Source organism: Halyomorpha halys, unplaced genomic scaffold (genome assembly GCF_000696795.3).
Source record: "Halyomorpha halys isolate HHAL.00 unplaced genomic scaffold, Hhal_1.1 Scaffold819.1, whole genome shotgun sequence".
Classification (NCBI taxonomy): Eukaryota; Metazoa; Arthropoda; class Insecta; order Hemiptera; family Pentatomidae; genus Halyomorpha; species Halyomorpha halys.
In genome coordinates, this window is record NW_027106888.1 from 12,762 (window position 1) to 36,778 (window position 24,017).

The 24,017-nt window shown below is 29.9% G+C and overlaps 2 protein-coding genes across 3 annotated transcripts in view; one reads left to right on the forward strand and one right to left on the reverse strand.

Annotated features, from left to right (window-relative positions):
- LOC106686442 (repetitive organellar protein) overlaps positions 1-10,398 on the reverse strand; it is a 21,174-nt gene extending 10,776 nt beyond the window's left edge. Inside the window, exons 1-2 of the mRNA XM_014429759.2 lie at positions 10,261-10,398; positions 1,414-1,531 (exon numbers count right to left, since the gene is read on the reverse strand). Of these exons, the coding sequence (XP_014285245.1) occupies positions 1,414-1,527 (114 nt within the window). The 5' untranslated portion in view covers positions 1,528-1,531; positions 10,261-10,398. The remainder of the gene's footprint in view (positions 1-1,413; positions 1,532-10,260) is intronic.
- A 4-nt stretch (positions 10,399-10,402) lies between these two features.
- Positions 10,403-24,017, forward strand: part of simj (simjang) — a 33,799-nt gene continuing 20,184 nt past the window's right edge. For both annotated transcript variants that reach the window (XM_014429758.3, XM_067045206.1), the window contains exons 1-7: positions 10,403-10,847; positions 11,072-11,128; positions 12,795-13,029; positions 13,897-14,154; positions 16,415-16,538; positions 18,019-18,113; positions 23,017-23,112. In XM_014429758.3, coding sequence (XP_014285244.1) covers positions 11,082-11,128; positions 12,795-13,029; positions 13,897-14,154; positions 16,415-16,538; positions 18,019-18,113; positions 23,017-23,112 — 855 coding nt within the window. In that variant the 5' untranslated portion in view covers positions 10,403-10,847; positions 11,072-11,081. The remainder of the gene's footprint in view (positions 10,848-11,071; positions 11,129-12,794; positions 13,030-13,896; positions 14,155-16,414; positions 16,539-18,018; positions 18,114-23,016; positions 23,113-24,017) is intronic.

Here is a 24,017-nt window from a genome sequence, read left to right on the forward strand (position 1 = left end):
TATATATGGCATAAGACAGTTAAAATATTCAAATATAGTATGTTTACAATAAGTTCCGAACTAAGAAAGAAATTGGAGGGGGGAATAAATACAGCAAAATACTATTAAAATAACCACATCGTTACAAAAAAAGAAACATTATTTACTGGAATGTAAAAAAAACATGTATGTTATTGGATAACACACATTTTAAAAGCTAAAATTTGAACCCAACTTAAACTTAATGATTGTATTTAAAAACTAATTCATACTAACAAAATAAATACAACTGAAAATGAATGTCAGTGACATATCTTGCATTACGATTATTTACCAGATGCTTTTCTAATATATATATATTTTTTTATACGAAACCTAATCTTCTATCGTTTAAAATATTTTTAATACTATAAAATAATTTTCTAAATTACTAAAAAAAAATGAGATGGGAACGGAATTATATGTGCTTAAAATAAATTAAAATATCTCTATTACCACCTTCGATATACAGGTGACCCCAACGTAATATAAAATCCGACTTGATGCATTGATTACCTCTAGACTTTTTGTTGAAGCCAACAAAATCGAACACCAATATGATTTGTTACAACCAAGAAACGTCTGAAGAGGTATGGAATGGTAGTAACATGAATTAGAATCCCAGTTGAACAAGGAAAGTTTAAATAAATAATTCAAACTCTATCTATTATAGTCTCAAAACTTTTTATTTCTCTTATACGTCCAACGTTTCGGCCAATCCGGCCATCTTCAGGGACAATCTCAATACCACTTTGAAAACATATAATTTAACAACTCTAAACTTCATGCAGGCTATTCTGCCCAGGTCAAAATATCAATATCTAATTAGTCAATTATCAATTAAAAACAAATTCAATTTATTTATCTGCAGACACTATTACTTAAAACTTTTTTTAATTAATTAATAAATAGAAAAAAGTTTTAAGTAATAGTGTCTGCAGATAAATAAATTTACTTTGTTTTTAATTGATAATTGACTAATTAGATATTGATATTTTGACCTGGGCAGAATAGCCTGCATGAAGTTTAGAGTTGTTAAATTATATGTTTTCAAAGTGGTATTGAGATTGTCCCTGAAGATGGCCGGATTGGCCGAAACGTTGGACGTATAAGAGAAATAAAAAGTTTTGAGACTATAATGGATAGAGTTTGAATTATTTATTTGAAAAAATTACCAGTCTCAAGAAAATATTAAGATTATAAATAAGGAAGGTTTAATTTAAGTAGTCGATACACTGGTAAAAAACCTAGTACTAAACACTTATTTTCATATCTAAGCCTAAATATTATATTTTGTTTATTCTAAACAAATCGTAAAATCTAACAAAACATTTCAAATTAATTGAATAAATGGTGAAAACCCCTCAATAAATGAGCAATTTATTTATACACTACCTTGGACTCATGTTTTTTTTTAACAACTTTCACAAACAAAAAATTATTTATCTTCATAAGAGCGTTTTCTTTCTCAACAATATTTATTAGCTCTCTTCTGGAATCTGTTGTCATCTCACTGAAAATAAAAAAATATAATTTATTAATATATTCCTCTAGAAACTGGGTTCATTCATTTTTCTGGATGACATTTTTCTTATTTATTTATTAGAAAACGAAAGAAACTTCATATTCTTTCTTTATTAAGAAATGCTGCTTAAATTAGTAGAGTTGCAACATTGCATAGCTTATTACGTCATCCTAAATAACTAGTTGTTCCCAACAAAAAAATTCACTTACTCTCTGATGGATGACCACAAACGCGGTCAGTGGCGGAAATGGATCATTCTCTAAATCGGATGATATCTCAGTTTTAGAATTTCTTCAGAGTGTTCCACTATCTGAATTTAAATGATTTTATTTTTCAGTGATTATCCTCCTTGAGGTGAACATTTCCTTCCCACTTTGAAGTTCTAATTATTCATTGTTTTCTAATTATAAAATATGTTATACTGGAAGTTCGCTGATTGACCATGTGTAACATTAAAAGGAACATGGTCCGGGTGCGGTCTGTATCTTTTTTAACATATGTAGCTCTGCAACGTAGGGCGAAACGTTTGTTCATAATAAATAGTTCCTCGCCTATTTGAGTTTTTATTTGACAGCACCCGAAAGATCTTCCTTTTAATATGGTTTGCTTGGTTTGTCACTCCCCAGTCCTTCACAAAGATGAAACAGATATTCTACTCGTCATTGGTACCGGTTTCTTTGGCACGAAACCTGAAAAAAAAATGGCTCCCATCTTTTGAGCATTCTTTTAAGTATTGATATTGGTATTTGGTATTGGTATATGGTGGGGAGAAACAGAAGTCCAGCAAGTGGGTCTTATTGTCCTTTTTGCCAACAACTGGCGGCTACCAGAGTTGCCGCTGCGTACTAACCAAGGTGACAGTGTCAAGATTTATTTTTCGGGACCGCCGAAAAAATAAATATTAACTGCCCAAGGTGGGAATCGAACCCACAACGTTCCAAACCGAGCGCTTTGGGACCTACGCCCCAACCCGCACAGCCGTCACGTTCTTTCTTTTAAGTATTGGTTAGAAACATAATTTGAATTTTAGATGGAACACACTAATCACTATAACACTCTTTACCCCTGTCACAGACTTTTCGGTCTCTTCATCGAACGTTAGGAAAATCTTGTGCTGAAAGGGGAGTAGGTCTCACTACAAGGAAGCAGGAAATAGGTGGTCTTCTTTTCCATCATTGGGATTTTAGTTGGTCCCGGGACTAAATCTTTCATGAGGAAAAGAAGAATGTCATTTTCATACACCTCCCAAATTGAAGTGAAAGAATAGGTGATGTAACAAGTCTCTACTTGTATTTTGATGTATCCAGTCTTGTATTTTTCTTTTTTTTTTCTTGAAGTCATGGGAGTGTTGAAGATTGAGACTGATCACTATTAGATAAATATTTTACATATATACCTGCTTCAGAATATTATCAAGGAGTATTTCATGGTAATAATGGATATTTGAAAAATCTAATTTAATTTTCAAAAATTTTGATAGTAAATACAACCTAGTTTGGGCAATGGTCCATATGAGAAACACTGATGAGGTTTACTTGTTATTGTCTAAGTTGTTCTTATTATTTAGGATTATATTTAATAAATATTATGTTAAGGTCCAACTGACAATGACCAATGATAAGGATGATATAGATAGTTATAAATAAAAGTCTTTCTATCTAAACTATCATATTAGGATTAAGGAATATACGTTAGTAACTACGTAACTAACCTACTTTGCAGTGCTTCATCAGGGCTGAAAAGATACAAAAACAACTAAGAACATCACAGTAATAAGATACAATAAGGTAAATTAAGGTAGAGTATATATTATGTAAAAATTAAGTGATAGGAAAATTTACAGGAGAAGTATATAAAACAAAACAGAAAAGTAAATGTGGGAACACAAAATTTAAACACACTAACAGACGGAGAATGAAGAAAAAGTTGAGATTTAATAAAGCTCGTAAAAGATTAAATATAAATAAAATTAATAATGATGATATTAAATGAGCAAAGAACAAATCAGAACCATCTTCAAAGCGATAGGAGGGGAGGTGGCCTGCCGTTTAACTGTTATATTTCTATTTCAAATACGAGGCGTATACAGGAAATAGTCATAAAAATATGACGAAAAATGAAAAAAATAAAAGAAAGATACAGAAATATAAAAATAATAACTATAATAATTTTATATTATAGGAATAACTAAGTAAAAATAAAATGATTGATGTCGTCACTAATAATTTAGACTGAAGAAAATATAGTTAGGGTAGTTAATACAATATAGGATATAATAACAATGATTGTAAAAGAAGTAAATAAATAATAAGTAAAATTAAATAAAGAATATTAAAAAAAAAATCTAAATATATATTTTGAAAAAAATAATTTATCTTCACTGATAATAGTAATATTAAAGATAACAGGAGTAACATGAAAAATTCTAAAGTGAAATAAGGTAATTTAAAAATCTAAAGCGAAAGTTTACAAAATAAAATAAAAATATATATAAGTACTTGGTGAGATGTAAAAAGTAGTACATAAAAAGATTAAAATTAAGTAATAAAGTATAGAAATGAGTAAAAAATGTGTGATAGTATGTTAACAATATAGGTAATGATAATGATAAGTGAAATAAGTTAACAGAAACATGTAAAGTAAAAGTAAAAAAAATAAATAAATAAATAACTTTAAAAAAAGTAAGGCCGCTATGGCATCCTTAAGAGTGCCTTTTCTTTTCCATCCAAAACTCTCGAGGAGTGGTGCGGCTGGATACCCTATTCCCGAAAGTAAAGGGTACCGGTAGGGGAACTAAAACGAAACCCTCTAGCACTTACTATCCTAGTTGTATTCCAGTTGGGGCAACCCGACTATAAAAACTCTCATATCATGAACAAGCTTCTCACCAAAAATAACTACCCTGAAGACAAAGTCGGGCGATCGGATTCCAGGGTGCCTGACAATGAAAAGTTGAAACACGGTGAATCGGAGCACCACAAGTACTCTACGCAGAAAGCCAGACACAAAAACAAGTACTATTTTGGAACATAGAACATAAACTCCCTAATTAAGGTAGGAAAATTTAAACAGCTCACAACAAAACTAAAGAGACTAAAAATATCTGTAATGGGCCTACAAGAAACCAGGTACACAGGCACAGAAACCATGGAATCGGATGGTTATAGAATTTTCAAAGGACCGCAAGCAAGAAGATAATGAGAGGGATGCATCACCTTGGGACGGCATTTGTAGTGGATAAAAAATTCCTGAACACAGTAGTGGAATTCAAGGGAGTAAGTTCCATGTTGTCATTACTTACAATAAAATCCACCAACAAAAAATACATTATCATAAACGTACATGCTCCCATAAATGAAAATAATAAGAAAACCCCAGAGAAAGTGGAACAATTCTGGGAAATGCTGGAAAAAGAGATGAAAAAAAATCCCCCAAAACCAAGTAAAAATCCTCCTTGGCGATTTTAACGCGGAAATAGGGAAAGAAAAAAGATACAAGAATATAATTGGGGAGTATCCAGCACACAAATGGACCAACAGGAATGGAGACTGGTACAGGTATATTAAATCACCGACTTAAAACTCATGTCAACACATTACAAGGCAAAAGCCAGTAAGAAAAAAACGTGGGTTTCCCCTAACTACACCTTGGGGGAGTATCAGTTGGATCGTGTGGCAACCTCCAAGAAAAAATATAAAGAGGTCCAAAACATCAGAGTGAAAAGAGCATTTAATGTGACATCAGACCACTTCCCTTCTCAAGTTAAGATGAATTTTATACCTGCTAGAAAGACTACCAGAACTGAACCTAAGAAATTAGCAATATCAGTGGACAGAGGAGTTCTAGTAAAAGAAAAGGGACAGGAATATAGATAAAAAGTGGAACATTGGAAAGAATTGTCACAAAATTTAATTGGAGTTGCAAGAGAGCTGGCACCACGGAACCTCCACAAGAAGAAAGTATGGTGGAATATAGAATGCGAAAATGCCATTAGGGAAAGGCTAGAAGCATGGAAATCTTGGAACCAGCACAAAACCTCGAAAAATCTTGAGGAATATAAAAAGGTAAGAAAAGAAGCACATAGAATAATGAGAACATCAAGAAGAAAATTCCACAACGAACAACAGGCAGAAATGGAAGAAAATTTCATGAGGAACGAAACTAGAATCTTTTACAAGGCATTCAAGGGAAAAATGAAAGGTTATCCCTCAGGACTGGTAATGCAGAGAAAATACGGAACTCTAGCCCTAAACAACAAAGAAAACTGTGAAATTCTAGCAGAATATTTTTAGAACCTCCTAAACTGTGAAAAACCTAATGAGAAATTGGTGATAGAGAAAAACACCCCACAGAACATAGATTCAGATCCACCAGATGAAGAAGAAATAAAGGAAGTAATAAAATCACTTAAAATTAATAAGGCCTCTGGTGAATACGTCGTCCTGGCAGAAATGTGGAAGTTGACGAGTGACGACTTCAGAAAGAAATTCATAGAAATGCTTATGGACGTTTGCGAGAAAGAAGAAGTACCAGAAGAATGGAAAACCGCCTTAATACATCCTTTACATAAAAATGGGTCCAAAATCAATGTTAATAACTATAGAGGAATCTCACTACTATCAGTTACATATAAGATCTTCTCTAAAGTCTTGCTGAATAGACTCGAATTACAAATAGATTACAAAATAGGAGAGTACCAAGGGAGCTTTAGAAAAGGAAAGTCCTGTCAGGAGCAAATTCTAAGCCTTGGACTGCTCATTAAATATTACACTACCAGAAGGAAAAACCTTTACATTTCCCTTGTTGACTTCAAAAAGTCCTACGATTCCGTGGATAGGGAAACTCTACTGCAAATTCAGAAAGAGTATGGAGTAGACCAGAAAACCATAAATCTGATAAAACTGACTCTGACAGATATAAAATCTAAAGTGAAATTTCAGGGTCTTATAAACAAACCTTTTCAGATAAAAACAGGGCTAAGACAAGACGACGGCTTGTCTCCAATACTTTTCAACATAGTCCTGGATAAATTCATGAAGGAATTCTGGAAAAAAAAATAATTCAGGAGCCATAGTAGGGAACAAAAACAATCATATAAAAGTGAGTTTTTGGAATTTGCCGACGATCTTGCACTGTTAAGTGCAAATACCCTACAAATAATAGCAGAAAAAGCAGGCCCACAAATATCATATGAAAAAACATAGCCACATGCTTACCCAACTTGGAAAAGCTGCTAAAAATAGAAAGGAGGATCTTAAGAAAAATCTATGGGCCAAGGAAAACAAAAGAGGGTTTCAGACTAAGATCTAACGAATAGATCTACATAAACGTCAAAGACCTAGAAACCAAGATGAGAATCAGAAGGCTGATGTTCTATGGGCACATGAAGAGGATGAAGGAGGAAATATTGCATAAGATCTTTAAAAAAAAATTTAGCTACAAAAACATGGGAGGATACAGGAGGCAAATGAGAGAGGAATTACAGAGACTTAAAATTTCAGATACCGACTGCCTAGATAGAGATAGGTATAGGAAAACATTGAAAAATCTCACCAATATTGGAAGAGGAAAAAAAATGGGTATGAAGAAAAGAAAAGAAAGGCAGATGAGGATCATGAAACTGCGATGGGAAGAAAGAAAATCAAGACTCCCAAAGAAGCCTTACTATTGATATTCACGTGGTCCTTAGTTGCCGATACGTGATAAAATAATAAAATAAAATAGCTTTACTTAATCATTGAAGATACTTGATGATAGCACTGAAATGAGTAAGATAAGCTAATTTTAGTTAAGTCCATTATATCGGTTCCATTGAAATCAAAAATTCTGTTTAAAATATAGGACATTCTGAAGTATAATTAATTATGAGGAGAAGATGGTTGGGGGTGCGGTCAATGAAACACAAATAAGTATGACTAACTTATTTTAATGTGCCGACGTTTCGGCTAGAGTTACTAGCCTTCTTCAGGGCTAAAAACAAAACAAGATAACAACCACAGTAAGTATAGAAAAATAAAAAAGAAAAAAGAAAGTATAAACAAAATAATTTTACACATACAATGAATTGTATCATTGTATTATTATATTGTATCATTGTATGTGTAAAATTAAAATTATTTTGTTTATACTTTCTTTTTTCTTTTTTATTTTTCTATACTTACTGTGGTTGTTATCTTGTTTTGTTTTTAGCCCTGAAGAAGGCTAGAAACTCTAGCCGAAACGTCGGCACATTAAAATAAGTTAGTCATACTTATTTGTGTTTCATTGACCGCACCCCCAACCATCTTCTCCTCATTTATCATCCACGGTCAACTATCTCTCATAATTATAATTAATTATATTTTGCTTACATTCCTCTTCTTCGCAACAATTAACTTTCGATTGTAAACTGGCTGTAGTAATAAAAAATGTTATAAATAGGTATTTCACTTACAATTAAGCTTTTTTATACCAACGCAATATAGACATCAGATATGACCGGACGGCCGGTGCCATAGTTCGAAGTACCATAGAAGTGCTCAGTTGGTAAGAAAAGGTTAGAGCCACTCGATGGTTTGATGTTGAGTGTCAGGTCGTCACAAATACCAAGAAGGTGACCAACTATCAAATGAATCAAAGGCGAACAAGGAGAACAATGGAGGAGTACCTTAGTAGTAGATGAAACAAGAAGCGCCTCCATTGAAAAAAAAAAAGAAAGGGGCATTCGAAAGGAAGGAGATGGAAGAGATCAAAGAGCTGGAACATTTCGAACGGCCTTGAAAGGGTCTAACGGAAGATGAATTCTGGCAGAAAACCTTTCAAGCTGAAGCTCTCAGCTTATAGAACCTTTGATGGACTCAAAAAAAAAAAAGAAAAAAAAAGGCTATTGAGAAGAGTGATGAGCACTTCCGGGAGCTCTTTAATCTCAGTTCTTACGATGATAATTCAGCTGAGGTACTGCAGAGAGGGTGGTCGATGACGTAGAAACACCTGATTAGGACAAATTGTAGGAGTTGTAGGGGTTCCGAACCTAGGGAGGAAAAATTCCTGAAACATGCCATCGATCAATGATATACCCATAAGATAGGTGGTATATATATAGTACCATAAGAAACTAGCAACCGTGTTTGTTCATTGCTATCTGCGGCTTCAAGCATTCTCTATGAGAGATTACATCCTTTTACGGGGCAAGCGATAGGTTCGTACCAATGTTAGTTCCAAAAAGGGGTTCAACAATCGACCAATTTTTTTCACTTCGGCTTATTTTTAAAAAAGAAAGGGAATCACTTATTTATTGATTTCAGATATACATATGACAGAATCAATATAGAGCAACTATACAAAAATAATAAAGGAATTGCTCGTAAGAATTTCTCAGACTAAAGTGGATGGAAGGAGAAGCATGTTGCGAATTCAGGTCAAGCACTCACATAAATTTCCAATTACAGTAGGGGGTTTAACAGGGAAGACAATGGCCGGCCTTCTGAAGGAGGCTATTAAGATCTCTTTTAGCCATGCTACATCTACAATCATGAACCGAAATGTGCAAATCTTGGCGTTCACAGACGACATTAACATTGTTAACTAGACTAAGGGAACTGGAGACTTGAAAACTATGTCCTTGAGCTTGAATCTAATACAGTAGGGTGGTTAGTCGTGTTCTACTTCTAATGTTTTATTTACAGGACTCATACCTCAAACCTAAATCTAAACACATATACACACAACTTGTCCCTTCCTTTGCGATATTGCGTGATAAGGGAGTGGTTTTTCTTTTATTAAATACAGTTTCAATTTATGGCACACAATTTGTTATTAAAATACTTGGGCATTGTAGTTTATTTTTATCTTTTATTGTTAGATGGGAAAAAATATAATTTTAATACTGAGAGGTAACAGTACACATTTCAAAAATTATGACTCCATAAACATCAAATTAAATCAGGTACATCTTATTATCAAGTATAACAAATAAGTAGAACTTTCTACGTTTTAGACATTCAGGGGAATAAAATGGATTCATATAGTTTTATTTAAAATCCTGGAGCCAACTCAAGAAGGGAGAGACAAATAGGAAACCACATGTTTTCTGTTTCGTATTCGTGTGGCCAGATCACTTTTCAGCACAATATTTGTCTTTGTAATAGGATAGATATGAGAAACAAGCTAAGGGGTGGTCGATATCTGTGTAACAGAAAGAAAAAGTGTTACAGTGATTAGTGCGTTTCAACTAAAATTCAAATCATGGTATATATCATTACATAAAAGAATGCTGAGATGATAGCCATTTTTTTAGGTTTACTGCAGAAGGAACTGGTATCGTTGAATAATAAAGTCTCTGACTCAGCTTAGTGACATGACAAACAAGCATTATATATTTTATAACTCGATAACAATTAATAATTAGAACCTCAATGTGAGATGAGAATGTTGGTTCAAGGAGGCTAATATCAGAAATTTTGAATTTGATGGTTGATCATTCTCAAAAAAACTCAAATAGAAGTAATGCCAAAATTGAAGGATGTTACGTGCGTATATTTTTCAATTCATACCTACTTTTTAAATATTGCGAACAATAATTTTAGAATCGATTAAAAATCAAATGACAAAAAGGAATTCTGAAAACAACCATAGCAACAGACTTAGGTTCTATTAAAAAAATGTCATATAATATAAAAAGGTTTAATTGAATATTTTAAAATCCAAATGTATAGTTTAAACAGAATATACGTACTTACATTCATAGAATAATTAGCTTAGAACAGATAATGGGAAAAAAATAGTGGCGGCTAAACATCAAAACAAAATTGCCATAGCACTATGGTTCTATCTCTCAGTAGTTTCCATCTTTCGGACTAGCTCTCTCTGCCAACCTTAAGGGAAGGTTCTCCTTAACGATAGGTTCTTTATTCTCTCGTATTATTAATGGTACGCTTATTTATGTAGTTGTTCGTGGTTAATGCGTGGTTAAGCTGAAATGATTCGAGAAAGCTCTGTTTAAAGTTTTAGCGTATATACAGATGGTATTTATTGTTTCAACTGAGGATGTATTGCTTAATAAATACCTTGTTTATTATACCGGAGCTACTTAAAAACAAGATACGCCATATTGAATCAATTGTTATTCTCTATGGCCTTGCTGTGTTTTCTACCTTTTGACTGATTATAATGTTGATAACACATTTGTATGGAGAAAATCTCTTAAATATCGCCTCTGTGATTTGGTGCCGTTTTTCAAGATTTGTTTGTAAATACCACGTAATTTAGCTTTCTATTTAATCGATTTAGTTAACTATTTAATCACGACCTTCTTTGACCTCTTCAGGTAAGTAAAGCGTCGCATTCAGAATAATTTTTATCAAAAGTATTTAATAATTATTATTGAAGTTACAGTGAATTACATAAAATAAAGTATTTTTATAATGTTTCAACTTATAATTTTTGTTTTTATATTAATGTTGTAAGTTTATCATTATTGCAATTTTTTCATTTTATTTTATTCTGTAAGAAACTGTTATGTTAATTATTGTTATTATTTTTTTATTTTAGGGCTTGAATAATGGAAGGAATGGAGGTTGATGAAGGTGTTGTTGACCTAAGTGTCAGGTAAGTGTTGTATTAGTGAAGTATTAATTCTGTTAATTAATATTATGTTTTATATAGTTCTGTAAATGAACGTTTTTGTATGTTTTATAGTGTACTGTGATTCAGTCTTAAATATCAAATTTGTACTCTATTTAGTTGTTGGGAAGAAATGTTTTTATTGGTTTATTGTTTACATGGTTATTACCTCTTAAAAGTTAATTGTTTTCCCTTTTTGGGATATCTGTATGATTTTTAATCTCATGCATTTTTCTAATTTTAATTTGAATGCTCTTTAGATCTTTATATTTATTTGTGATGGTTGATGTATTTTCCTCAGATAGAGGTTTATGGTCCAGATATAAGTTTAAACAAATTATTCTTTGTCACATGCCAATTATAAAATAGTTGGATGAATTTCAGTTATAACTTATGTAGTCATGTGTATTTTACTATCTCAATTACACTATAATACATTATACTCAATTACATCACTTATTATTATACTATTTCAATTACTTCATTCTTCCCTTTGTGAAAAAATCCAGAATAACTGTGAATTACATTAGTTAATATTAAAAATGTTGAGAGAGGTTATGATGTTAATAGCAATAGGAATTATAGTGAAACCTTCACTACTATTATGATGGAATGAAAAGTCAAATTTTTTTAAATATTTTAATATTGAAAAATATTATATATTCTTAATATGTTCATACATATAGAAGGGCTAAGAGAAGAGATACAATGATCATATATAGGTTTATTGTTATTGCTACATTTGCTTGCATTATCATATACCATGTTATTGTTAAATAAAAAAAAATCACATCAAAGTGAATATTTTTCTTTGAAAGTCATGCTGTTTATTGTTTACATTTAGTGGTATGTGGTTTACTTCACTCATAGTCAATGAACAATTTTTTTTCTTATTAATTTGAGTTTATGTTGATGGTTAGAAGTAATGATACAATAATCATTTGTAATGTTATAGTTATATTCTCTTGTTTTTCTGTGTTGTTTGAAAAGCATCAAAGTAATTAGTTTGATTAAAAAGTAATGGTTTCTTTTGATAGACATGCTGCTTCTTAATTATATTGAATAAGTTGTCGTTAAAACTTCTTTTTGTTGTATTTCATTAATTTTAAAGAAGTAAATTTTTGATAATGGCTAAGAATATATTAATGAATTAATTGTTAAAAGTTTTACTTCCTCACTGCTGTTCTTAATTTGTGTTACTAAATATGTTGTATTTTTTCTAAATTTTTGTCTTCTATAATTGTTACCTTATGTGTACTTCGTAGAAATTCCTTATACTTTATTATAGAAATGTTTGTAATTTATTATTATTGTTACTGATTATATTTTATTTCAAAGTTAGCCTAATCAATTTTTATTTTATGAGTATGGTATCATATTAGAAATGAGACATAACCATTTAATTTATCTGTTTTTGTGTGATTTTGGTTCCTTGTTTTATAGGTCAAATTTATGATTTCATAATAATTTAAAGTGGGACATAGGGGACAAAAATTTTTATTTTGAATATTAGTGTGTTTAAAAAATATTAAGAATCTTCTAGCTTCTAATTACTTAATTATATTTCTTTGTGAGTGTGCTATTTTTTTTTTTTTTTTTTTTTAATTTTCACTAATAAATGATATATTTTTATGTATTTCTTTGGTAACAGTAGCAGACGTGTTTCTGAAATGATGCCACCTAATTCATTTCCTGTTAGAAGTGGAATAGTGTGGAATCATAGAAGAAGCCTGCGGCCCAGAACTGATCCCAGAAGTTATGTTGACAGCCATGATATAGTCATAGTGACAGATGACGAGCCAAAAGCAAATGGCCTTACTAATGGTGCATATGAATCTGAAGAAGAAGATCACAATGAGGCACCAATTATTGTTACTCCTATTAAGGTATTCTGTAATATAATTATACACCTGAAGATTCAAATTTGTAAAAATCAATATTTTTTATGATATTAATAATTAAGCCAAACAATTAATCCTTTTTTCCATTTACTATAATTTGTTGTCTCTTGACAGTTTTGCACTCCAATAATGTTTTATCTCTGATATTTAACTTAATAAAATAATTTTTGAAAACACTGAAGAAAAATTAATTTAATTTTTTATTTTTTATAAGTAACAATGAATTCTGATGGATTTTGGATTGGGAGCACAATAGTAAAGTGATCACAGAAAAAATGAGTATAAATGGCTTTAAATTTCTAAAGGATTAATTGAAATCCTTTCAGATAAAATTTATTCTTCCTAGAGAAAAAAATGCTTTATTCATTCATGCTGCCCAAATACATCAGGTTACTACATTACACAGCATACTAATCAATCCGTGATGGGACATATATAAATTACATATTTTAACATGATATAATGAAGAAAGAAAACATTTTTTTTTCTCTTTTCTCAGTTTTCTTTTACAATCAATTCTGCACACTAAATACAAATTTAATATTAAAATTATTAAAAAGTGAGATATCTCTTTTTTTTCACTTAGGTCAACAATTGAAGGTATCTGATTGAAGTTAAAAGTTCTGATCTTTTCTTGTGTTTATAAACACCTTAAGTGTTCATATTCATATAGTGTTCATATTCATATATTTCTTAAATTTTACATATACATTGTTTGGAATTTTAAAAATTGTATTCCAAAAACAACCTGCTTTCACTAAGTTGATTATGGTTATGAGTTGTGAGATAGTATTTAACAAAACTTTTCCATGTCTTCTAATTAAGGTAAAACACTAATTTTTTTAATTATAGGAAATGTCTGAACAGCAATTATTAGAAAGGGAAAAAATAGTAAGAAAATTAAGAGATGAGCTCCGGAATGAAGAAATGACTCTAGTCCTTCTTAAGAAGTTGCGTCAATCTCACCAAATGAAAGAAAATATTGCAGTTGTTGCTCCATGTAACAATAACCAAACTCCTGTACAAGGGCCTGTACATGCTACTAAACCTACTCCACCACGTTCAAGTAGTAAACCTATATCTCAGCCTGCTCTCCATCTTCTTAATAGGGTAATTTTATTTGTGTTGATGATTTTAATGATTTTATAGTATGTTACAAAAATGAATAGCTTTTTATTATCAAAATAAAAATTATTATATCAAAGACTCATACAAATGAGGGTATTAGCATGATATTTTAAGTTAATTTTGGTTTAAAGTAAAGAGGTGTTTTTTGTTTTGTTTATGTAAATTTACTTAAATGCTATGTTTATATTATTCATGTATAATTTAAGTACACAATAGGTGGTTAAATATTATATGTATAATAAACGTATATCATTTTGTAAACTTAAAAAAGTCACATCATTAAAATAAACCAAACTTTAGTTATTCTACTGTCATTCTAACGTCCTCAAATTTATCGATTAATTTGTACATATTGTTTACATTATTTTATTATGTAAGCAAGGTTAATGGAGTGTGGTACTTTAGGCTTAAATCCTAGCTATAGGCATTAAAATTAATACTCAATTAGCTGTGGTTGGAATACATTCCAGGGCCATATCTAGCCTTTGCAAGGGACTTAATATGCCTTTCACTTTGTGATGAGAAAAATCTGGTACTAGAGCTTGATACCACATTATATCACTTTATTGTATAGGGGGTTGTGATTCAATTCTTTCTTGCTCAAAACTTTTTATGAGTCGTATTGGTACAGATTTTGCTAGGTTTTGTTTTAAGAATTGACTTTACCTAATTGCTACAACCACGTTTTTGAAACATTTCCCTTGGCCACAAACAAACAGCATAGTATATAATATGTTAAACAATTATATAGAATTCGTCTCTTTATCTTGCCAAAATGTCTTCTGGTCCTGTGGTTATTAGTATTTTTTTCTTAATTTTACTGTAATATAATAAAACTGTTCTATAATAAAATTAATTTCACAATGGACTATTTTCAAACTTTTGGAGCTATGTTTTACAACTGTTTAGTAGTTATTAAAGTATTTTTCTTGCTCATTTCAAATCTCACTTTCACTTTTTGTGTAACATAAGGTATTTATCCAATTCACTTTACATTTTTATATCTAAAATCTTATTTTTTATAAGATACAGGTTATAAGAAGAAGATACAGGTAAAGTCATTTCAGTTTGATTTAAGATTGTGTTTTGTAATCCTATTAAAGAGTGTGTGACTTAAAAAAGTTATTATCACAATTAAATTCATCTTCTTAGCGGATTTCATTGTTGTTTCCTATGTGATTTGAAATTTCTCTTCCTTGATTGTCTCCATTCAACAGTTCCATCTCCTTTTAGCATTAAACAGTTCAGCCATCATATTTGTATTCTACCTTCCTAGGTATCTCTTTCCCATATTCTTCATCTGATGGAGATGTTCTTGTTCTTCACTGACATCACCGAGGTATCAGGGAATAAGTCAATACTTGATTGTTAGAAATAAAGCTGCATGTTATATCCAATTTTCATTATTTTAACCCTAGTTTTGTTCTTTAGATGTTTGTTGTTGCCCAGAAAGTTGGCCGAAATTTCTTTTAACTTATATCTTTTATTTGTGGCCACACTAAGAGTCCTTTAAGTTTCTCATCAAATACTTTTGGATATTTTATATTCAAGTGCTGGAAGCAGTCACAATCTTTTAGAAGAGCATAAGTGAACTGTTTTATTAATCCTAGTCTTGGTGAACAGAGGAGGAAATAGTATCATGCTTATTTGAACAAAATGCACATTAGGTTAGCAGGATTTTTCTTTGAGCCAATTAATAATATTTCATTTTGCGTAACTGGTCATAAAGCCAAAGGAATATTTGGATATTGTATATCCATTCTTTTTTGTTTATGACCTCGGACATTGACCGTACATAAATTACAACAGTCAACATTATTTTGTGGCTCCTCCTAAGTTCTCTTTGTGGAATTTACATTTAAATAAAGACTTTGTTCATATGATTTATAAAATAAGCTATACTTGATAGACAAAAAAAATGGCCTGAAATTAGCTTAAAAACACTTTAGGGACATGTAGCTAAATTATTACCAGCAATATAGTAGCTGAGAAAATCAGTGTAGTGTTATTGTTAGAATTAACTACTTATATTTATTCAAAACTATTGAAGTGGTATTGTTAACTGTCATATTACAGAATACATATATACATACATTTCTTTACATACTTTCTCTACATTTAGAGTTTATTCAATCATGTGGTATTAATGCATTTACTTAATCTAATCTTATGGTTTTTATATTAATTAATTATTGTTGGATATTGTTTGCTGGTTAATTTATATTCATCAACATTTTAATAGCAACCTGGAATTAATACAAGAAGTGTTCCTGGTGTCTTTGCACCTCCTCCTGTTATTGGAAATCGAAACATTGCTCCTGGGTTGCCTGTTACTTTGCAACCTACTAATAGCAGTATATCTCGAAGTAAGTTCATTTTAATCATACTTAGTTATAATTTGATGGGGTCCATAGGTTTGAAGTTGATAAACTGAACATTCAAAAAATATGTTATTATATCTTTTAGAAAACATCAAAATTATAATTTCTTTAAAAAACAGCATGCTAAGATTACATCATAGAACAAAAATTATATAAATAATTTTTTTTTCCTATTTTCCCTTCAATAACAACCTTATGAAAGTGTCCTCTATTTGTATATTTTACCGAATCCATGCCACAAATCGCTTTCTATTTGAACATTTATTGCTTCTATATAAGAACTATACACACTCATAAAGAAAGAATGAAAAAGATAAAAAAGTAGTAAATGAATTAACAATTATATAATTATGAACAGAATATAACAAAAATAAGGTTTAAACCACTGCAAACTAAAAACAATGGGATTCTAAGATTCAGTACTAAGTTATCTTCTTTGATTATTGTTCTTTCTCTTCTTCTGATTTCATTATATTCTTATGGTTTTTCATTTATTTGAAGTTTTCTATGGTAGATTATTAGAGGTGATTGATGGGGCAAAGTTTAGCAGTGCCATCCAGTCAATATTATGAAAATATAATTTTTTTTGTTTTGAGCAGGCCGATTGTCCCCATGCATCATTACAGTCTTGATTATTGTCCGGGAGTCTCTTATATAAAAATTAGCTTATTTCTTATAATGGTTTGATCTTATTAATTGAACATGCTCTTGTGCCTGAAATGAAAAATGCAATTCTATCATCTTAAGGCCACTGGAATAAAAAAGGCAGCCAGGTAAATACGGTGTATTACAAAAAGCAAAGGATAAAAATAGAATCAAATAAATACAAATGTTTTGAGCAGTTCTGATTTTTTGTTTTGTTTAATGACATTAAAAATGTAAATTTCTGACCTCGACAGATGTCCTAAAGTTTATTTTATTGGAGAAAAATTTTAAAATTTAGTTAATTTTTCATTCCATGCTCAATTTAATGGAAACTACCTTCAGTATGAAAAACATTATCCTTTATTTTTTTAAAGTACAGTAAATTTGTTAAATGAAATTTCAGCACTTCTAGAGTCTGTACATTTAATTGTACCGGAGATTTAGTTTTAAAAAAAAACAGCCCTTTTCCTTTCAAAAATCGAGAAATCATTTTCTGACTTTATTGTAGTAAATATCATAAATACTGCTATTCTTATGAAGAAAGTAAATATAAACTACTTCTACTACTGATAGACGCCTGATCTCAAGTTATTGCTGAGATATGAAACTTTTTTCAAGATGATTCAGTTTAATTTAATCATTGTTGTTCTTTTTGATTGAATGATGTGAATTTGATTTTTTGAGTAATAACAATTACTAACAGTTTCAGGGCTAAGTTATTAAAGACTGCTATAAATCTGTTTTTTGTTGTATTTTATCCAACCATTTATAAAAGTTATAAAATAATGTAGCTTTTTTTTTTTTTTTTAATTTTTTCAAGGTAACAATAATGTATCAGTGCGAAATATGGGCATTACTTTCCCTCCAGAAAGAAAAGATTCTAGAAATTCACCTGTTCCAGTGGTTCCTGCCCAGGTAAAAAAGATCTTTTTGTTATTTTTACTTATTACTTTTGTTATTATATACTTATTTATTTTAGTACTTAATTTAATGTTAATGTCTTAAGCTAGCATCTGTATTGTTAAATAATATAACTTATATTTTTGTTTTTCATTATAGTTTAATGTAAAATTACATGCTTTAAGGTTTTGAGAAAGTTATTGTTGGCTGAGGCTTTTGGGCGTAAAACCCTGAGGTCATCAACGCCCATATTTTGAGAAAGTTATTAGTTAGTCTAACTGACATAAAATTGTATTACTTTCCCTTTTTTTTTTTTTTATATCTTGAATCTAATGACTTACAGTGCGTTTGGTGTAATCATGTTGATAGGTTGTCTGGTTCATAGAGGAATCAAGTGCCTATCCTAAAGAAAAGGTGGTTCGTTATCTACAAAAAATTTACTGATCATGAAGTTCTTGTTGATAAGATAGGATTTTATGTGTTCTTTTATAGAATTTGTTTAAGTATTGTTTGTAGCATAGTATGAAAAGGTTTTTCATTACTTAGTTAATTCTCCAAAACATTTTTCAATGGAGAAAATTATAAACTGCCTAATCATAATGGTAATAATTACTCTTTGAAATTCTTTTAAAAACATATGTTTTATTTCAACTGTGTCTGTGTTAGTTAATTACTAGTTTTAGAAGGATCATTTTTTTTTTACCTAGCAGTAGTTAGCATTAGTAGTTATTATATTTGATGAGAGTGAAATCTCAGAATAATAGATAACAATTAATGTTGAAATTTTACTAAAAACTTAAAATTCCTAACTGATATCCTTTCAAATATCTATAAGTAAATAACTATTCAATGTTTTACTAATGCAGGCACAATGAAGCAAAAATATTTATATGTAAAATCTTTCTTTATTATTTTTATTATTTAAAAAATTCTTTTACAAAAAAGGTCGACATCTCATTCTTTACGAAGTCAGACAAATAACAATACTAATTAATTTGAATCAAACCCTGAAACTATGAGATATCAATCTTTTTTGGTAATGAAAATTCTTAAATCAAATAATTTGAGATAAGTCATGGTAATGCCAATTAAAATTTTAGGTGTTTGACTTTATATGGCTTTTAATAATTTAATTTTGAAATTGGAGAATTGAAATTTTGTCAAAAAATACGTCATACATTACCTCATATACATACTTCTCAGTAGAAAAACCTTGAAAATAATTATTTAGTTCATTTTATATTCATATATAAAAAATGGGAAAGTTCCCATACAGGTGCAAGTACTCACCCCCCCAGAAAATGGATTAAGAACATAAATGACTTTCATTCTTATTAAGTTTATGTTGAACAATTTTTGTGAAAACTACATTAAACTTGTTTCCTCTTAATTTTTGACTGACAATAGATTATTTAATTTCTCAAATTTTTACTGAGTTATGCACTTTTCCCCCTTAAGATCAAGAGGGATGAAACATTTCTCAGATTGAATGAATGCTGAAAACGAAAATTTTATTTAGGGATTTAAGAAACTAAAGACAAGTTTTCTTTTTTTTTGTACTTACTATTAGGAAAGCTTAAATTCATTTTTGAATTCAAACATTATAGTCTGTGAATGAAACCTCAAATACTGCTTCGCCTCTGCCTCTATTTGTAGGGGGCAAAATACTTGTGCCATCAATTTTATTCACAGAATGATTGTCTTCAATTGGTGGGCTTTTAAATAGGGAAAAAAAACAACAACAGAAATATGAGTTCAATATGAGCCCCATTTTACCCTTTGTTCACACCTGCTTTTATCCCTACAAGAAAAGTCAATGGGTTAAGTGCAGAGCTCAGTTTAAATCTCTGTTATTTCAAAGTATTGTCACTAGTAATACTTAATCCTTTAATTAACTCTATATTGATGGCTTACTTCACAGTCTTGCTAAGTATATTTCCACTAACTTTAAAAACAATACAATTAAAGGTTCTCTCTTTTAGCAAAATTAATTGATAAGTCATAATTTTCCGATAAGAGAGATCCTTTGATTGTATTCTTCTCAATGAAATGTGAAAATGTACTTAACACTACTGTAAAGTAAGCATTTCTTTCCAAGTATGATGATAGTATCAAAAAATTGGAAATCAGCTTCAACATTGATCAATTATGCTCAATTGATTTACTAACAGCCAACTCTGCATGCTCTCAAAGTGGAAGAGATTTAATAACCAACATATTGATAACCTTAACATGGATCTCAATTTTGTAATGGTGTGCCATTTAAAGGGAAGACAACTGGTTTTCCTGTACAGCTTAGCCCTCTTAGATGACAACTATTTGTTAAAACATCTGTTATGATCTTGTTCCAAAAATGAACTTGTCCCCACTTGCTTTTCCAGGAAGTTTGTTCACATAAATTAATGTCTTCCAAATAATTGTTTTTATCAGACTATGTAAATTCAGATCCAAAGATAACATATCTCAAATCAGCTATCTAAAAAAAGGCCTACCTAAACATCTTGAGTACTTTAACAATTAGTGATTAGTACTAGATTTATAATAAGCAAAATATTTGCTCCATAGGGGAAGAGGAGCATTTAAGTTAGTTTAATCGAGCAATATTTAAAAAGTGCCTGAAATTAGAAAACAGCGTAAATTACTAAAATATTACTTTATTTTAAGACTGTTTAGCTTTAACTTTAACCACTTATTTTACTCCTATGTTAGGTACTCCTATTGCTAGGAGTTAAAGTTTTCCAATAATATCCTATTAGAAATATTGATTGAATCAAAAAAGAGGATGTTAACATTAAGCATATAGTTTAAGCTCAATTAAATTTCTTTTACAAGTAATCTTGGTACAATCATTTCTGTATCTTATGGTTTGATTTTATTACCACAGAAGTTAATAATGTGACCTCATTTTCTTTTAAAATTGGTTTCTTATTATAAGATAAATATTATACATCTATTTAACTCATCAGAGAACGAAATGGAACAATCTTTTCGTAAAATAAACAAAATTTATTATATTTTAAAATAGCCTTCAAATTTTGCAGATATTGAACTTCTTAATTTTTTTTATACATGTCAGCTCTTCAAAGAAAGCTAACCATTTTTGTTGAGTGATATTCTTTTCCAGTATCTTGCTTAATATAATACAGTAACATTCAGCTTTCTTAGCTAATATGACTTGGGTATATATGTACGTTTTCTCAGAACTCTCAGAATAAAACTGTATTTATTTACTGCTTCTTGTGAGGATTGAAGCAATTTACTATTGGCCAATTGTTATTTTAATCTTTTTTTTTTTAATGTCACTAGCATACGGGAAATATTGAAAAGGCAGGAATCGTAATTCCACCAACTACAGAACAGGTAACTCAACTATATACTTGTAACCAGTGGTAGAGACTTTGAATCGCTTTCACATATTTTATTTGGATTTTGAATCTTAATGATCGAAATAATTTAATTGTTGTCCTTGTTTTATTTTATTAGTATCTTGTCAGTGTTTTCCATTCTTTGTTTTTAAAGTAAAGGCAGCCTTTGACTTTTGCACATAATTGATTCCTGAAAACGTGTGTGGATGTTGAACATTTAAAAGTCAAGAATCATGCTCTAAAAACTGTTCCAAAATATTTATTTATCAATAAATATTCATTATCGAGTTAACTTGGTATCTTTATGTGCTGTAGGATATTTTCATTATAAACGTATAAGCTTCTGATAAAAAGCAAAGAATCGTCGTTTTCAGAATGTTTAATTATACCTATCTTATCAATTTTTTTTTGTTTATCAACACTACAGTTTTTTTGTTTTACTTATTTCAATCAATTTGTATGGATAAAGTATTTAGACCATCGAAAATAAACTGGCAAAACACAATACAAATATTAAAACTTAAACAAATAAATTCACTAAAATTGACCCACTTCCCAATGCAAGACTGAAACTTACTTGTCTTCTTACTTGTAAACAGCATTTATTGTGTATGTCCTGGTTATATAAAGATGTGAATTCAACCAGAGATAACTGATGTTCAGTCTAAGGTTTAGGTTGAAAGTTGGAATCATATTTTTTAAATTAATTAGCTAATCTCTATTTCATTGATGAGTTTATTGTATGAGCGCTTAGCATAGAAGTGATTTTTTTAATTACTATTGAAAATTTTCGAGCTTGAATTTTTAAAGATGTGTAAAATTAGAGGACCTTCTGTATGTATATCAATCATATTCATCCCCATTTTCAGTTTTTAGTTTACTTTTTTTTTGTTTAATAATTGTTTTAACTTTAGATAGGTTGTTGAAAAATTACATTTTTGTAAACCTTTGCCTGTTATACATTTCGTTTTTCTGGTGATCCAATAGCCTGTTTAACAATTCTTCTTGTAAAATTATGTTGGAGTTTTTCCAAAATGGATTAATTAATTCATTTCATTAGTGTTTTTTTCTTTAATATTATAGTATTAAAGTCTTAATATAAAGGAAATGTAATCTCATATTTTGGGGATAGCTGTTCTTTATTTGTCTGTTTCTAATCTTTTGATTTGGTCGTTTTGAGATTGGATTTGCGTGAAGTAATAAAGGGATATGTGATAAAGGTAATACAAGGTGTTGATTAATCATTACATTGAATATGAACAGAATGAGATCCTAGCAGCTTATTATATTAGATGTAAGGGTAATAAATGTCATTTTTGATTTGGATTTTTAGTATTTATTTTTAAGTACAGTTTTCTCGTTTGTGTTACCTCTTAGTTATTCCTTATTCATGTTTATAACCCATATTTTCTATGAACTGTTATGCATGATGATGGAAACTTGCATTATTACAAAGTTTAATGGTTTAAGAGTATTTTCATTATTTAGTCTTTTCATTCAATTTATGCATTTTTATAAATTTCAATATAATTATAGTTATTGTCTGATTTTAGGATAGGGTCAGGTTGGATGAATCTCAAACTCCTGCACAGCGCCAAGCTGCTGCGAAACTAGCACTGAGAAAGCAGTTGGAAAAAACATTGTTACAGGTAAGAGATTAGAATGTGTTATTAAATTTTAGCAGGTTCTTTGTAGTTAAATTTAAGTATTACTTCATTTTTCACCCTATGTGAATTAACTAATTTTCTAAAAAAATTGTTTTTAAAAACTTCAGAAGTATTGATAAATATCATTTTTGTTATTTAACAAATTATAACTGACATGAGTGATATCATATTGTATTTCAATGAAATATGTTCATTTCCACCACTTCCCTATCTGGGAGTGCGTGTGCTTCTGTGGAGTCCTTTCACCCAGATATACGTGACATGCTGTAGACCTTCTAATTTGATTTTTTTAAATAATTAAGTGTAATTAGTATGTTTATTTATTTGGAGTACAGCTGGTGGGATGGTTGTATGAAAAAATAAAGACACATTTAAATGTTAATGGAGAACTAGAAGGATTTTTTTTCCCCAACAAATTTGTTTATTAATACAGATGATAAGCTAACTTGTAACTTTTTAAAAATACTGTTTTTTAAAATAAATTATTTGTTTATTTCTATTATGTTTAAAAGTATTACTTTTTATCAAAATATACCATTTATTAGTACTGAAAGTGCTATTTGATGAAATTATGTTGAGAAAAAATATTCAATTGTGTTCTCTAAAATAATAAAATTACTTATTTAAAAAGTTGCAATACTATACAACGTTACACACCACTATAGAAGAATCCCAACAGAAGGGACGCGGCCTACAGGTAGATATAGAATCAGACCGTCCAGGAAGCCTTACGTAGAAGAAACCTAAACTGTGCAGAGAAAAGAAAATTATTGATAAAAAGAGACAATTTTAGGATTTTAGATTATGATGATATATATTCAGAATAGATAAGAGGTAACTGTCTTTTATAACACATAATTTTTCATGGATTCCTTGTTGAATATATA